The sequence below is a fragment of the Schistocerca piceifrons genome, chromosome 8, assembly GCF_021461385.2.
Source record: "Schistocerca piceifrons isolate TAMUIC-IGC-003096 chromosome 8, iqSchPice1.1, whole genome shotgun sequence".
Classification (NCBI taxonomy): domain Eukaryota; kingdom Metazoa; phylum Arthropoda; class Insecta; order Orthoptera; family Acrididae; genus Schistocerca; species Schistocerca piceifrons.
The window spans coordinates 224,858,542-224,873,455 of NC_060145.1; the positions used below are offsets into that span (position 1 = coordinate 224,858,542).

Here is a 14,914-nt window from a genome sequence, read left to right on the forward strand (position 1 = left end):
AGACAGACAGATTTGTTGCAATTCAGATCCATATGTTATATTTGCAGCCCTGCTAAACTGGTATGATAAAAATTACCAGTTTGCAATTTTATTTGCGATAGATTTCCTAGTCTGATACCGAAAAATTCAATCTAATTTGTTACGAAACGTACAATAATTTTTATGTTGGTTTCTAAAAACCGTATTAATAATACAACTGATAGATTCTCCTCAAATAGATACACATAAATGTTACTATGTTGTGAATTTTTACGAAGTGATGTCTCTGATGGAATTTGTCACAATGTAGTAGAGTTCTTTTGTGAGAAACAAGGAGAGAAACTGCTTGTAAAGCATGTAACACTTACATCCTCTGAGAAGGGCTGAAAGTTATCGTTTTGGCAGATGCAAGTAAATTAATAAAGTGTGTAGACACTTTCTGCTGGATTGATTTTATTTAATGCTGGTGCTATATATTCTTACTCAGAAATCAGTGGTTTAAATTTGTGCATCTTTATTGTAAATACCACACAAAATATGCGTTGACCGGGATGATATTGTCACAGGCGTTGTTTGTAACCTGCATTATGCCATGCAAAGTGTTGTTCTGCAAAACTTTAGCATATTAACCAGATTTGATACGCAGTTCCTGCGCAGTTGTTGTTGACATTATTCTTGATGTTGTTGTCGATGGTGTTGCTGTATTTGTAGTTGTTCTGGTTGTCGTAGTTGTAGTCTGGAATATAGAAGAATAATTTTAATCATCCAGAAACGAATATTTACTTCGCACACAAACAGTCATTTGTATTTTGCCTGCAATAAAAATGATTCAGTTTCCTCGGCTTCAGCAGTTTACTTAAATGTGTAAAAACATCTAATCATTCTACACTGCAAAAATGTAGTTACATACTGGCAGTTTCAGAGGCTTGGTTTCTGAAATACAACTATCTGCATCGAGACAACATTGTATGGCCGTAAGCGATAACGTTATGTTATCCTCTTGTAGTGGAGGGAGAATAAAATTTCAGTTAATATTGGTTCGCTGTATTCTCCTACAGACGTGGTCCACTAGGTAATCACGTAATTTTGCCATTCGCACAGAGTGAATGGCTGACACTTTCCATGAACTCATTTACTTTGTTGCTACATATGACAAACGTTTTTTGTGATAAGCTGAAGTGTATTGGAACAGGACGTAAATACAGCAGTGATCTACCGACATCCAACCACACGGGCATGGATGAAGTGAACGGTAGTTTCAACTGGCGATTGATTCTTCTTAATTTCTGCTGGACTACGGTACACAGTTTCAGTCTGTCAAGTAAAGGGATGTTCTGAATATGGGTACGAGTTGTTTTACGTTAGTGACATAGAAGTTTCGATGATTTTGCCTCCACATTTCCTCACGACACTGGGACGTTACGAGGAACCGGCTTGTATTGTCACGGTCACTGGTCTGCATTTGACGCTCGGCCAGCAGGCCTAAGTGGTAACTAGCAGGGCAAGGAATGTGAGGCGTCCAAGTTCCTGAACAACTGGCTGACGGGTTTTTCCGAGTCCACAACGTGTTCGCTATCTGAAAGGGTAAAGACGACACAATAGCAGCAAAGATGGACGAAATGCAAGACGAAACACATTTTAAACGGAAGCGTTACAGATCCTAAACGCATTATACAGATATACCAAGTACACCAGAAAAAGCTTCAGGCTAGACTCTAGACTGGTTATTATAGAATTTAGTATTCAAAATGAAATATTTACTCTGTCGGGGATTGTGTGCTGGTATGGAATTGTAGGCAGAATAAAACTGTGTGCCAGACCAATACCGTACTCGGAAAGTTTCACTTGCAGAGAAGTGCTCTACCTACTGACTTACCCAGGTGCGGCTAACAACTCGTTCTCACAGATTTACTTCTGCTAGTACCTGTCTCCTACCTTCCAAACTTCGCAGAAGTTCTCCTGCGAAACGTGCAGGGCTAGCGCTCGTGGAAGAAAGGGTATTCCGGAGATATGGCTTAGCCACAGCCTGGGGGATGTCTCCAGATTGCAAATTTCTCTCACCAGCGGTGTGTACGCTGTTATGAAACTTCCTGGAAGATTAAAACTGATTGCCGGAAGGTAGGAGACCAGGTACTGCTGGAAGTAAAGCCGTGATGACGGGTCGTGAGTTGTGTTTAGATAGTTCAGTTAGTAGAGCACTTAATCGTGAAAGACAGAGGTCCCTAGTTTAGGTCTCGGTCCGACAAACAGTTTTAATCTGCCAGGAAGTTTAATCTCAGCGCTCGCTGCGATACTGAAGTGAAGATGTGAGGACGGGTCATGAGACGTACCTGGGTAGTTCAGTCGGCAGAGCACTTGTCAGCAAAAGGTATAATTCCTGAGTTTTTGTTTCGGTCCGCCACACACTTTCAATCTGACAGGGAGTTTAAAATGGAGTATTGTTATTCATTGAATCAGATTATAAAATTAATGACAAGTAACCTACTAGGGCATTCTGATCACATGATACATCGTCAGTAAACACCACAAGAAGCTACATTTAAAATCAGGCATATCTGTAAAGTGTAAGTCGATATTCAAATTTAGCGGTTCACACTTCAACGTAACTCGAAGGGAGCATGGGCTCCTAGATCCTTACCGAATAATGCTAGAGGAAGAGTAACCACATTCTTTTTTTTATTTCGTAAGTGTATATAATGCTCCGAAACCTTTTTACCTTGGAAAACTGGATGTTGGCATACATTCGTGACTTTGTTAATAACTTAGTAACTACGTTGATATTTTAACTATTTCTTGTAAAATGGCCACAATAAGTTTATCTGTTTCTTAGCGTTATATGTCTATGTATAACTAGCATTAATTTGAATGGTTGCCATTATTTAAGCAACTACTTTAGATTAAGTCATGTGATGTGACAAAGAGCTTGTAAGGGAGAATGAAAGAGTGAGTCTTTTGTTTTTATCTTTCTTTGGCGGGCCCTTTGCGGTGTTTTTGCCGTGAGACTGTACATCCAAGGAGTCACAGGCGAGCTAAATACTTCACCATTTTAGTGGACTATGAATAATTTCGTGAGCACGATTTAAGGAATTAGTGGACGTAGGTTATTTGACTTGGCTTTCTGTGATTTACTTTGCGTAACTATATGAACATTTTGTTTATGGGATTGAGGGCAGCTGTGAAATCATTTTATCAACTGCAGTTAACACCTGTATTCATGTCTTACAGATTTTTGCATGTTTTTCACACTGTCTGTCCACAAGATTTGAGTTGAAGTTGCGATTTACAGTCGGGAACTGCGTATTCGGATTCGAAATGTTTATGTTGTCTTCTCTTGAATTACTGTGCTCTTAATGCATTTTGCTCACACATATTTTTGTATACAATATTCTGCTCTCACTACATGCTGTTAAACTACATAATTATTTAATATTTAATTATTTTGCATATGAATATGTAATCACTGTGAGGCCACCATTATGGTATGTGAGATTAACGAACATGTATTTGGTTTCTAATATAACCTTATAGTTTCTTCAAGAAGAATAATCCTATTGGATTCATCCAGTCATTTTTCCTCCTCATTTCTATTTCTCGTTAACTTGCTTATTTGTGTACTCTCACCAGGAGCAGCCTGCCGCCAAAGGCCTCCGTTCAGCTTATGGACACTAAATGGTAAGATGTATACTTCGGTGGTGAGATGTATTTTCCCAGGATCTCGAGTCCAGTGAGGTACAACTGCTACCATATGCTAGTACTCCTCGTTGGTTATTTCTGCACCATGACAATGGACATGACAAATGATAGGATTCTCGTAATGCCAACGGTTGATGGGAATCTGTTCATTTCCATCCGGTGGAAAGAATATCAACGATTCTTTAAAGTAAATTTTTAATTTGTAATGCTTTTATGTTAAGTATTTCCAACAAATTTCAGTTAGCCCTCGCAATAAAGGTCAACAAACTGCCCGCTTGACCTTCACAGAATGATCTCCGTACTTGGTTGAGTACAATACTAACTCAAACGACAAAGCCTCATAAATCTCAGTAACATGAAAAGAATTTGCACACTTCGGTACCTATCTTTTGATATTATTAGACTGTTATGATTTTTAGATAACCCTCTGTGCAACACATACGATCTCCAAAGTAGGTCAAATGTCCTTATATGTTCGTTGTTTTTTAATAGAAGTAATTATTTTTAATTATCGTGCCGAAGTCTGTCAGTAGTTACGGTTTAACTAACGTTAGAGATCCCGCAGATTATTCCATATATCATCCTACAGATGTTGAAATGGCTAAAGAACAGTAAATGTATCCACTTGTGCTCTAAATCAGTCCCTGTCAACTGGTGCTTTAAATTTGGAAACATTTTAATGGTGCTACATTGCTCGTTTGGCGTCCGCGAAAATAATTTTGATACGTTATACATAAGTTAAGGGTTATTAGTTTTTAATAATTTTTCACGATGGGTCATTTTTATTGAAGGTACCAAAAGGATGTTAATTATTGAGAATGAACTTTTGAACAACATAAATTTGACGTACACGTTCTCTCTCAAATTTTCTCTGCTTGGATTTGAATAGTATTTGGATAAAGTTTTTATTTTCCAATGGAATAAACATTCAAGGACGTGTAATTTTCTTTTTCGAAGATAGGAAATTCGTATTAAACGGACACAAGTTATACATTAGTAACAAAATGAAATTACGTTGCTAAACACAAATAATAACTCTAACAAAATCAAGTAATTTCTTTTTCATGCATTTTTCTCTACTTGCGTGAACTGTACAGTATAGGAGTACCGCCTATGCTCCTCTCCTAGCATCTAATATAATACTGAATTGTCTACAAGTAACAGCATAAATCGTGCTCTGCGCTCCGATGCCTTAAAACAGACCCATTTCAGCGGAAAATAGATGAAAGGTAACAGCGAAGACTGCTCGGTAATGTATGACAAGCAAAATTCACTCGAAGGTACTGCAATTTAATTCTTCTTAAGTGCGGAGTGTCTAGCTTAAATTAATATAAATTCTGTAAGGTTTGGGATTGATATTTTGTCGTTCACTGCGAACAGAGATGCTCAAATCCCATACAGCTACTTCAAACCCAGTACAAGCTTTGATAACACTGAGTGCTCAAATGTTGAACATCGCACCTTTAAGCCACGTATGTAGGTGAAAACAACTACTTCACATTCAGTACGAGCTAATTTAGCAATGAGGCTCTAAATTTTATGTGAATAGGATCTAAACCATATTATACATATGTGGCGAGTCAGGTGAGCTATTAACTAATACTGATGTCCATAACGTGAACGATCATATAAAAACTAAATTAAAAAGTAGAGAGAGGAAATCCCGGTAATCAGAAAAAAGTTACTTTGTGGTATGGCGAAATATAAAGTGTTAAAGCTTGGAACGTCCATCATTTTGAGAAAGGCGGTTGTATCTTTTATAAATGTTGTACACAGTAAATCAAATTGAGTTTAAAAAATTAGATACAAAGCCTTCAACACATTACCAGAATACACATATTATTGCTTCTATGTTTTCATATAAGTTTAGAAGTATAAACGGCGAATATCTTAGTAAATAAGACACTAGGTGAGTCGAGAAATATGAGTTTTACTTATAATTCGTACCTGTGTTCTTTGGTTTAGGCACTGGATATTGCAACCATCGATGAAAAACTCGCTATAAAGGGAAGCTGTAAAATGAAAAAAAAACTTTGTTATTCACTTCAGTAAGCCACTTAATTAGTCTGTAATACTAGAGACAATCCTATTTACAACTTCATAATAAAACATGACGTCATCTAATCCGTTTCTGGTATCGAAACCACGATTCATACTCAGAATTACATACATAAGACAAGATCTGTAGCTTGTGGCATATTTTTAAAATCGTAGTCATTCAACTCCATATCTGAGAATTTCGCATCGACAAAATTACAACGAGAATTAACTGAAACACAGAAACAGTGTTCCTCTTTCAGCTTCTTGATACATTTCACTACAGCGAGTTCAGAGTTTATAGATGAAAAAAATTAAAGTACGTTCTGCCGGTTAAATTTTTCCTCCTGAATTTTTTACAGTTTGTGTTAGCCTATCGTTTTAGAAAGCTGTTTCCTGTTTTGCACGACGGAATCAATGGAGCGAGACATGAAATCAACATACACATTCTTAGATGAGGGAAGAGTCTTTTCGATGAAAGCCTGGGCCTTTTCGCGAAATATTATGTCTTATTTGCATTGGGGATAAGCACTACAACAAGTATTATTACAGTTTAGAAGAATCAGAAAAATTACAAGGATTATTAGAGATGATAACGCCTGACTAGGAAGGTTTCGCAAAACTTGAAGATAAAACCTGCAAGTTACTTCTGTACTCATGTGCTGGTGATGCAAATATAAAGCCGTTCCAACTCAAATGGTGACTTCACCTTCTAGATGTGAACCCTGCCTGTCGAGGCTCTGATGGTCGAGTATAGCTGGTGGAACCGCAACACCTGGTGCAGAGGAAATAATGTACCACTCCGCAACTCGAGGGAGCTTAGATTGGCATCCCTGTCACTAGCATTATTTATTATCGTTTGGCCTTCCATACACAGATATGTCAAGTCCCACACAGTTCAAATAGGTATAGCCATGTGAGTTAACGAGCATTGCGCTCTCATTTAAAAATATTGCCGAAGAGTGAGCCTTCAGGAATTGTGAAACGAACCCTGAACTGTGTGCCATAAAGAGCGCAGATTCGACTGGGACGGGGAAATTCACAGGTGTCTATTGTGCTGAATGAGACCTAGGCGCTGTAGATGTGTGAGTGAGAGACACAAGAACCTACGTAATAGGGAAATCCCATAGAAGTCGTTTGTGGCCATGGAGACGTAGCAGTGTTAAATATGACGGACCTAAGATCGGCCGTAAAGGGAAACATTTATGAAATCTATTTAGTTATGTAGTAATTTAGGGAATGAAGCCACAGTAATTTTAATCTACCATCATCCATAAATTTTCATGGTGATCTCAGTAAAACTTGAATATTTATCGTATCTATAACAGTTTAGGATTTACTGTTAAAGTGAAATTAACAAGTTTTGCAACAAAGACCTGAATGATCAAATAGGAACGCTTTGATCGACCTCAACGATCGACGTTTCCTACAGAAGCGCTTCATGAAAATGACAAATTTTGTAAATATCAACACTGTAACTGTATTTGCTTAAAAGATATGGTAAATTGAAATTATAAGTATTTTCAGTTAAGCTTCAGGTCATCATTTCCTCCACACAGAACACATTGAACGATAGTAACATGACTCCTTGTTGAATCATTAGGTAATAGAATATTTGTTGTAAAGCTTAGCGCATAATAGTCACTTTTGTTCTTTATTTATTTATGAGACAGTACATCGGTGCAAGGTTTCTGGCCGTGGCATTGAAAGCTAAGAAGGAAATTGTGTAAGAATTTACTGTTTATTATATAATGGATATTATTGTTACTTTATTTAGAACGTGAAAGTGGTCAAGCTTTGATTATTCAAACATGTTAAAACGTAAAATAATGTAGAATAAGCCGTAGCCAATCAGATGGACAGATTTAGGGAAGGGAAATGCACTAGTTAGTTGAGCGACAACGTTCTGCCCGCGGGAAAACGCAGCCGGAGACGGGCAGACGGACAGTCGGTGTTTATGTAGTTAGGAAGTGAAACGACTTAGGAAATTTCGCGTTGTGTGGTATCACGGGACTTAGTCTGTGTGCGGTGAGTAGCCGCGCGCCTGGTGTGAACTCTAACTTTTCGTGTAAATAACCAAGTGGAGTATTGGACTTGTGTTTCGCGATGAGTTTGTGAATGATCGAACTCTGTCAAATGGATATGCGCTCCAGTAGAACAGTAGCTCTAAGTACGATCACTTTCGCTATTAGTTTGCTTTCTGAATAAATATTATTCTAACCAAATCTCAACTGTGTGGCCTACATCATTTATGGGTTGTTAATTTAACGCCTGATATTATTAGCACTGTTGTAATATTTTATATTAAGATTCTTTGGTTCATACAATCTCGCAAACCTGCCGTCAGACAGACAATTTAACCAAACGGTCACAAGTGTCTAATTTAGGGCGTGTAATGCGACACGTGCAGTTTAACACCTAGATGAGTTTGAGCCAAGACATTTCGACTAAGAGGATCCGCATGTGAGCGCGAAGAATCTTTGGGAAATTAGCTAAAATGTCCACATGGAATATTAGTTCACTACCCATGGAAAATAAGAGTTGCTAAATACATCAGCAAGAAGAAAATTAGAAAATGCTGTACTTACAGAAAGCACGGAATAACTACAATGAAGAAACACTCTTGTTGCCAAGTATACTGTGATATAGGGTGGAGACATGCAATATTAATGAACAACAAGTGGAGAAACTTAATCTTCTTTTCCACTTCTGACTGGACTGTTGCGGCTCGCCACGAATTCCTTTCTTGTACCAACCTCTCGATCTCAGAGAAACATTCGTAACTGCAGTTGTTTGTTAGATGTATTTCAATATCTGTCTTCCGCTACAATTCTTACCCTCTACAGTCCCCTCCAATATCATGGAAGGTCTTCCTTGATGTCGTGTAACTGCATAAAGGAGAGACTGATATCCCAATGAACACAAGAGGTGGTTAATGTGTAACAATGTAATTACTGATATATGATGGGGTGGTCGTAATTGTGAAGATTACGCCTCATATAATTTTCTAGTAATGACTTTGAACCATAGCGTGTCACAGTCCAAGCACTGAAAGTTTACGACATTCGACAACTACAGCATCACTTGAATGTAGAAGTGACTCGTAGAGCGTGTAGTAATTTAAATCTGAAGCTACTGAAACATCTGGAGATGTAAATTTTTCTGCAATATAGTATTTCGTAGCAGTGTAAACTATGTGTTAAACTACATTATTGACCTGTGTCTTTATCATCAGGAATAGGTCCCTGCCTCCAAGAAACCTACTGACATGTCCAGTATCATAAATATCTAACAATATTTAACAGTTACATCACATTTGGTTTCTTTGAAAATTTCTTCTAATTCTTCTGGAAATTTAATTTAATTAAGAGCCATTTTTCCGTGTACCGACCTTCAGTTTAGTGTTATTTTATTTGAAAGCAGTTAATCTATTTTGTTTGAACCCTGGCGCTAAACAGGTTGAATATTGAATGAAAATTCATTTTTCTTCTGATATAACTGTGTGTTGATTGCTTGGTTTGCAATATTTGAATGTTGGTTGAGGGGTTGGTATATCATAATGCCATAATTCATTTAGTTGGTGGGAAACTTCGGTTTTTTATGTTGTGTTTAACATGTTGTTGTTGTTGTTGTTGTGGTGTTCAGTCCAGAGACTGGTTTGATGCATCTCTCCATGCTACTCTATCCTGTGCAAGCTTCTTCATCTCCCAGTACCTACTGCAGCCTACATCCTTCTGAATCTACTTAGTGTATTCATCTCTTGGTCTCCCTCTATGATTTTTACCCTCCACGCTGCCCTCCAATGCTAAATTTGTGATCCCTTGATGCCTCAGGACATGTCCTACCAACCAATCCCTTCTCCTAGTCAAGTTGTGCCACAAGCTTCTCTTCTCCCCAATCCTATTCAATACCTCCTCATTAGTTACGTGATCTACCTTCTAATCTTCAACATTCTTCTGTAGCACCACATTTCGAAAGCTTCTATTCTCTTCTTGTCCAAATAATTTTTTGCCCATGCTTCACTTCCATACATGGCTACACTCCATACAAATACTTTCAGGAACGACTTCCTGACACTTAAATCTAAACTCGATGTTAACAAATTTCTCTTCTTCAGAAACGCTTTCCTTGCCATTGCCAGTCTACATTTTATATCCTCCCTACTTCGACCATCATCAGTTATTTTGCTCCCCAAATAGCAAAACTCCTTAACTACTTTAAGTATCTTATTTCCTAATCTAATTCCCTCAGCATCACCCGACTTAATTCGACTACATTCCATTACCCTTGTTTTGCTTTTGTTGATGTTTATCTTACACCCTCTTTTCAAGACACTGTCTATTCCGTTCAACTGCTCTTCCAAGTCCTTTGCTGTCTGTGACAGAGTTATAATGTCTTCGGAGAATCTCAAAGTTTTTATTTCTTCTCCATGGATTTTAATACCTACTCCGAACTTTTCTTTTGTTTCCTCTATTGCTTGCTCAATATACAGATTGAATAACATCGGGGATAGGCTACAACCATGTCTCACTCCCTTCGCAACCACTGCTTCCCTTTCATACCCCTCAACTCTTATAACTGCCATCTGCTTTCTGTACAAATTGTAAATACCCTTTCGCTCCCTGTATTTTACCCCCGCCACTTTCAGAATTTGAAAGAGAGTATTCCAATCAACATTGTCAAAAGCTTTCTCTAAGTCTACAAATGCTAGAAACGTAGGCTTGCCTTTCCTTAATCTTTCTTCTAAGATAAGTGGTAGGGTCAGTATTGCCTCACGTGTTCCAACATTTCTACAGAATCCAAACTGATCATTCGCGAGATCGGCTTCTATCAGTTTTTCCATTTGTCTGTAAAGATTTCGTGTTAGTTTTTTGCAGCTGTGACTCATTAAACTGATAGTTCTGTAATTTTCACATCTGTCAACACCTGCTTTCTTTGGGATTGGAATTATTATATTCTTCTTGAAGTCTGAGGGTATTTCGCCTGTCTCATACATCTTGCTCACCAAATGGTAGAGTTTTGTCATGACTGGCTCTCCCAAGGCCATCAGTAGTTCTAATGGAATGTTGTCTACTCCCGGGGCCTTGTTTCGACTCAGGTCTTTCAGTGCTCTGCAAACACTTCACGCAGTATCTTATCTCCCATTTCATCTTCATCTACGTCCTCTTCCATTTCCATAATATTGTCCTCAAGTACATTGCCCTTGTATAAACCCTCTATATACTCCTTCCACCTTTCTGCCTTCCCTTCTCTGCTTAGAACTGGGTTGCCCTCTGAGCTCTTGATATTCATACAAGTGGTTCTCTTCTCTCCAAAGGTCTCTTTAATTTTCCTGTAGTCAGTATCTATCTTACCCCTAGTGAGACAAGCCTCTACGTCCTTACATTTGTCCTCTAGCCATCCCTGCTTAGCCATTTTGCACTTCCGGTCGATCTCATTTTTGAGACGTTTGTATTCCTTTTTGCCTGCTTCATTTACTGCATTTTTATATTTTCTCCTTTCATTAATTAAATTCAATATTCCTTCTGTTACCCAAGGGTTTCTACTAGCCCTCGACTTTTTACCTATTTGATCCTCTGCTGCCTTCACTATTTCATCCCTCAAAGCTACCTATTCTTCTTCTACTGTATTTCTTTCCCCCATTCCTGTCAATTGTTCCCTTATGCTCTCCCTGAAACTCTGTACAACCTCTGGTTCTTACAGTTTATCCAGGTCCCATCTCCTTATATTCCCACCTTTTTGGAGTTTCTTCAGTTTTAATCTACACTTCATAACCAGTAGATTGTGGTAAGAGTCCACATCTGCCCCTGTAAATGTCTTACAATTTAAAACCTGGTTCCCAAATCTCTGTCTTACTATTATATAATCTATCTGATACCTTTTAATATCTCCAGGGTTCTTCCATGTATACAACCTTCTTTAACGATTCTTAAACCAATTGTTAGATATGATTAAGTTACGCTCTGTGCAAAATCCTACTAGGAGGCTTACCCTTTCATTTCTTACCCCCAATCCATATTCACCTACTATGTTTCCTTCTCTCCCTTTTCCTACACTTGAATTCAAGTCACCCATGACTATTAAATTGTCGTCTCCCTTCACTACCTGAATAATTTCTTTTATCTCATCATACATTTCATTAATTTCTTCGTCATCCGCAGAGCTAGTTTGCATATAAACTTGTACTACTGTAGTAGGCGTGGGCTTCATGTCTATCTAGGCCACAATAATGTGTTCACTATGCTGTTTGTAGTAGCTTACCCGTACTCCTATTTTTTATTCATTATTGGACCTACTCCTGCATTACCCCTATTTGATTTTGTATTTATAACTCTGTATTCACCTGACCAAAAGTCTTGTTCCTCCTGCCACCGAACTTCACTAATTCCCACTATATCTAACTTTAACCTATCCATTTCCCTTTTTAAATTTTCTAACCCATTTGGCTGATTAAGGGACCTGACATTCCACGCTCCAATCCGTAGAACGCCAGTTTTCTTTCTGCTGATAACAATGTCCTCCTGAGTAGTCTCTGCCCGGAGATCCGAATGGGGGACTATTTTACCTCCGGAATATTTTACCCAAGAGGACGCCATCATCATTTAATCATACAGTAAAGCTGCATGCCCTCGGGAAAAATTATGGCTGTAGCTTCCCCTTACTTTCAGCCGTTTGCAGTACCAGAAGAGCAAGGCTATTTTGGTCAGTGTTCCAAGACCAGATCAGTCGATCATCCAGACTGTGGCCCCTGAACTACTGAGAAGGCTGCTGCCTCTCTTCATGAACCACACGTTTGTCTGGCCTCTCAACAGATAACCCTCCATTGTGGTTGCACCTACGGTACGGCTATCTGTATTGTTGAGGCACGCAAGCCTCCCCACCAACACCAAGGTCCATGGTTCATGGGGGGGAGGATGTTTAACATATTTAAAAATAAATTTGTCTACGTAAAGGCTAGTGTGCAACGGCGGTTGTGTTGTAAATAGGCTGTATAGATTTTTTATTGGTAACGCCACATAGCGCTCTGTATGAAAATCACTGGCTGTGCTGCGTGCAGTCTGTGGCTGTTTTGCATTGTTGTTGGCTATTGTAGCGTTGGGCAGTTGGCTGCTAACAGTTCGTAGTGTTGTGCAGTTGGAGGTGAGCAGCCAGCAGTGGTGGATGTGGGGAGAGAAATGGCGGAGTTTTGAAATTTGTAAGACTGGATGTCATGAACTGCTATATATATTATGACTATTAAGGTAAATACATTGTTTGTTCTCTATCAAAATCTTTCATTTGCTAACTATGCTTATCAGTAATTAGTGCCTTCAGTAATTTGAATCTATTACTTAACTGGCAGTAGAGGCGGTCGCTGTATTGCAGTAGCTTGAGTAACGAAGATTTTTGTGAGGTAAGTGATTTGTGAAAGGTATAGTTTAATGTTAGTCAGGGCCGTTCTTTTGTAGGGATTATTAAAAGTCAGATTGCGTTGCGCTAAAACTATTGTGTGTCAGTTTAGTGTTGAACAGAATAGGCAAAGAGCGAAATGTCTGAGTGCGTTCAGTTCTGCTCAGCTGTTTGAAAATCAAATAACGTAAGGGATTTACCAGCACAGTAATTCACTAATTTTACTAAGGGGATATTTCATATGTCGACCCTTAGCCGAGGATACCTCACTGGAATCTTCTGATTTTTTCTTGTAGTTTGTGTAATTAGTGTAGCTTTTGTTTATTGCTAGCGCATAATTGTAGGGAAAATCTCCTTTGTAGTTGTAGTCGTTCATTGTTGTACAATACAACAGTTGTGGCATGCATGTAAATTTGCACCAACTATTTCGCAGCTGCGCTTGCCATTAACGAGATATTATTTTCAGTGCTATGTTCTCTTACTTTTGCTCTTCAAATTGTGCTTTCCTGTGTTATCGTGTGAAATATTGTGACAATAATGGCGTGTGAAAAACGTAACACTAGGTTCCAAGGTAAACTGAGAAATAATAGTGACGACGAGCGTAGCTTATCAGCACCACTGTGTAATGAATTAACTAATGTTCAAAGTAGTAATTTGGTAATTGTGCATAGGGAAATGAGCGGGTTGCAAATAGTGGTGTAGGCAGTGAAACAATTAGTGAACAGGGAAGCATTACCGATCGATCGGTCGGCAACAGCTTGCCTCAGGAATCCGAAATGACAGGACACAATCTTGCAAATACTGTAGATTCGGGTTTTACGTCCTCGCCGTTTTCTCAAATAATTCAAGACACATTTTCTGCTTTTCAAAATGTGAATATTGTCGGTTCAAATACATTGCCGAATAGCACTGACGAACATGTTTCAGGCACCAGTGCATTGTTATTACAATTAATGCAACAAATGGGACAAAAGCTTCAAAATGTAGACACAATGGAACAGAATCTTCAAAAGTTAGAAACAATGGAACAAAATCAGAGACAAACACAGCAAAATATTCAAAAGTTAGACACCACACTTGAACAAACACGTGAAGATTTAACTACTGAGTTACACAACATTGAATCGAAATGTCAAAAAGTCTATAATGACGTAAAAACACAAATTTGTGAGCATTTTCAACTTATTTTTTCGCGGCATGAAAATGTATTACAGAATCACGAAGCAGCCATAAAAGAACTGCAAACCATTGTTCATGAAAATCATGAGACCTTGTGGGCTAAAATTGAGTCAGTTGCATCTACCGATTCGGTTACGCTACTTGCAAAAACGCAGGAAAACATAAAGGACACAGTAGATACTCTGAAAATTGGTTCAGAAAGACACATGGAGAAAATTAGTTCATTATCAGAGAAAGTAGCCGAACTTTCGGATCAGTTCACTAACTTATCCACAAAGGTAGATGATAATCTGAATGACACAAGACTGGTAGTCTTTAATGACCCAGAAGAATATGAACAAATTAAGAAATTCAAACAAAATCAGAATCAAATTAATACGCAACACAAAAGAGATATCCGGGAAGTACAAGATCGGTTGGCACACGTAATACAAAAATTACATATTTCAGAGGACACTCGCGCTCCAACACGGGAAGAGGGACTTAAAAATACGGAAAAGCCACAAAATAATAACACAGAGCATTTCGGAAGCTATGAAAGAAATAGGCAAGGTGCACCGAATTTTGAGATGGAACCGCAGACACGAAGTAACAATGACCGATATGCTACTCGCCGACACGATGATTTTGACTATAA

The 14,914-nt window shown here is 38.4% G+C and overlaps 1 protein-coding gene across 1 annotated transcript in view; it reads right to left on the reverse strand.

The window, feature by feature from the left end:
- Positions 1-457: 457 nt before the first annotated feature.
- Positions 458-14,914, reverse strand: part of LOC124712228 — a 36,682-nt gene continuing 22,225 nt past the window's right edge. Inside the window, exons 3-4 of the mRNA XM_047242522.1 lie at positions 5,620-5,684; positions 458-715 (exon numbers count right to left, since the gene is read on the reverse strand). Of these exons, the coding sequence (XP_047098478.1) occupies positions 605-715; positions 5,620-5,684 (176 nt within the window). The 3' untranslated portion in view covers positions 458-604. The remainder of the gene's footprint in view (positions 716-5,619; positions 5,685-14,914) is intronic.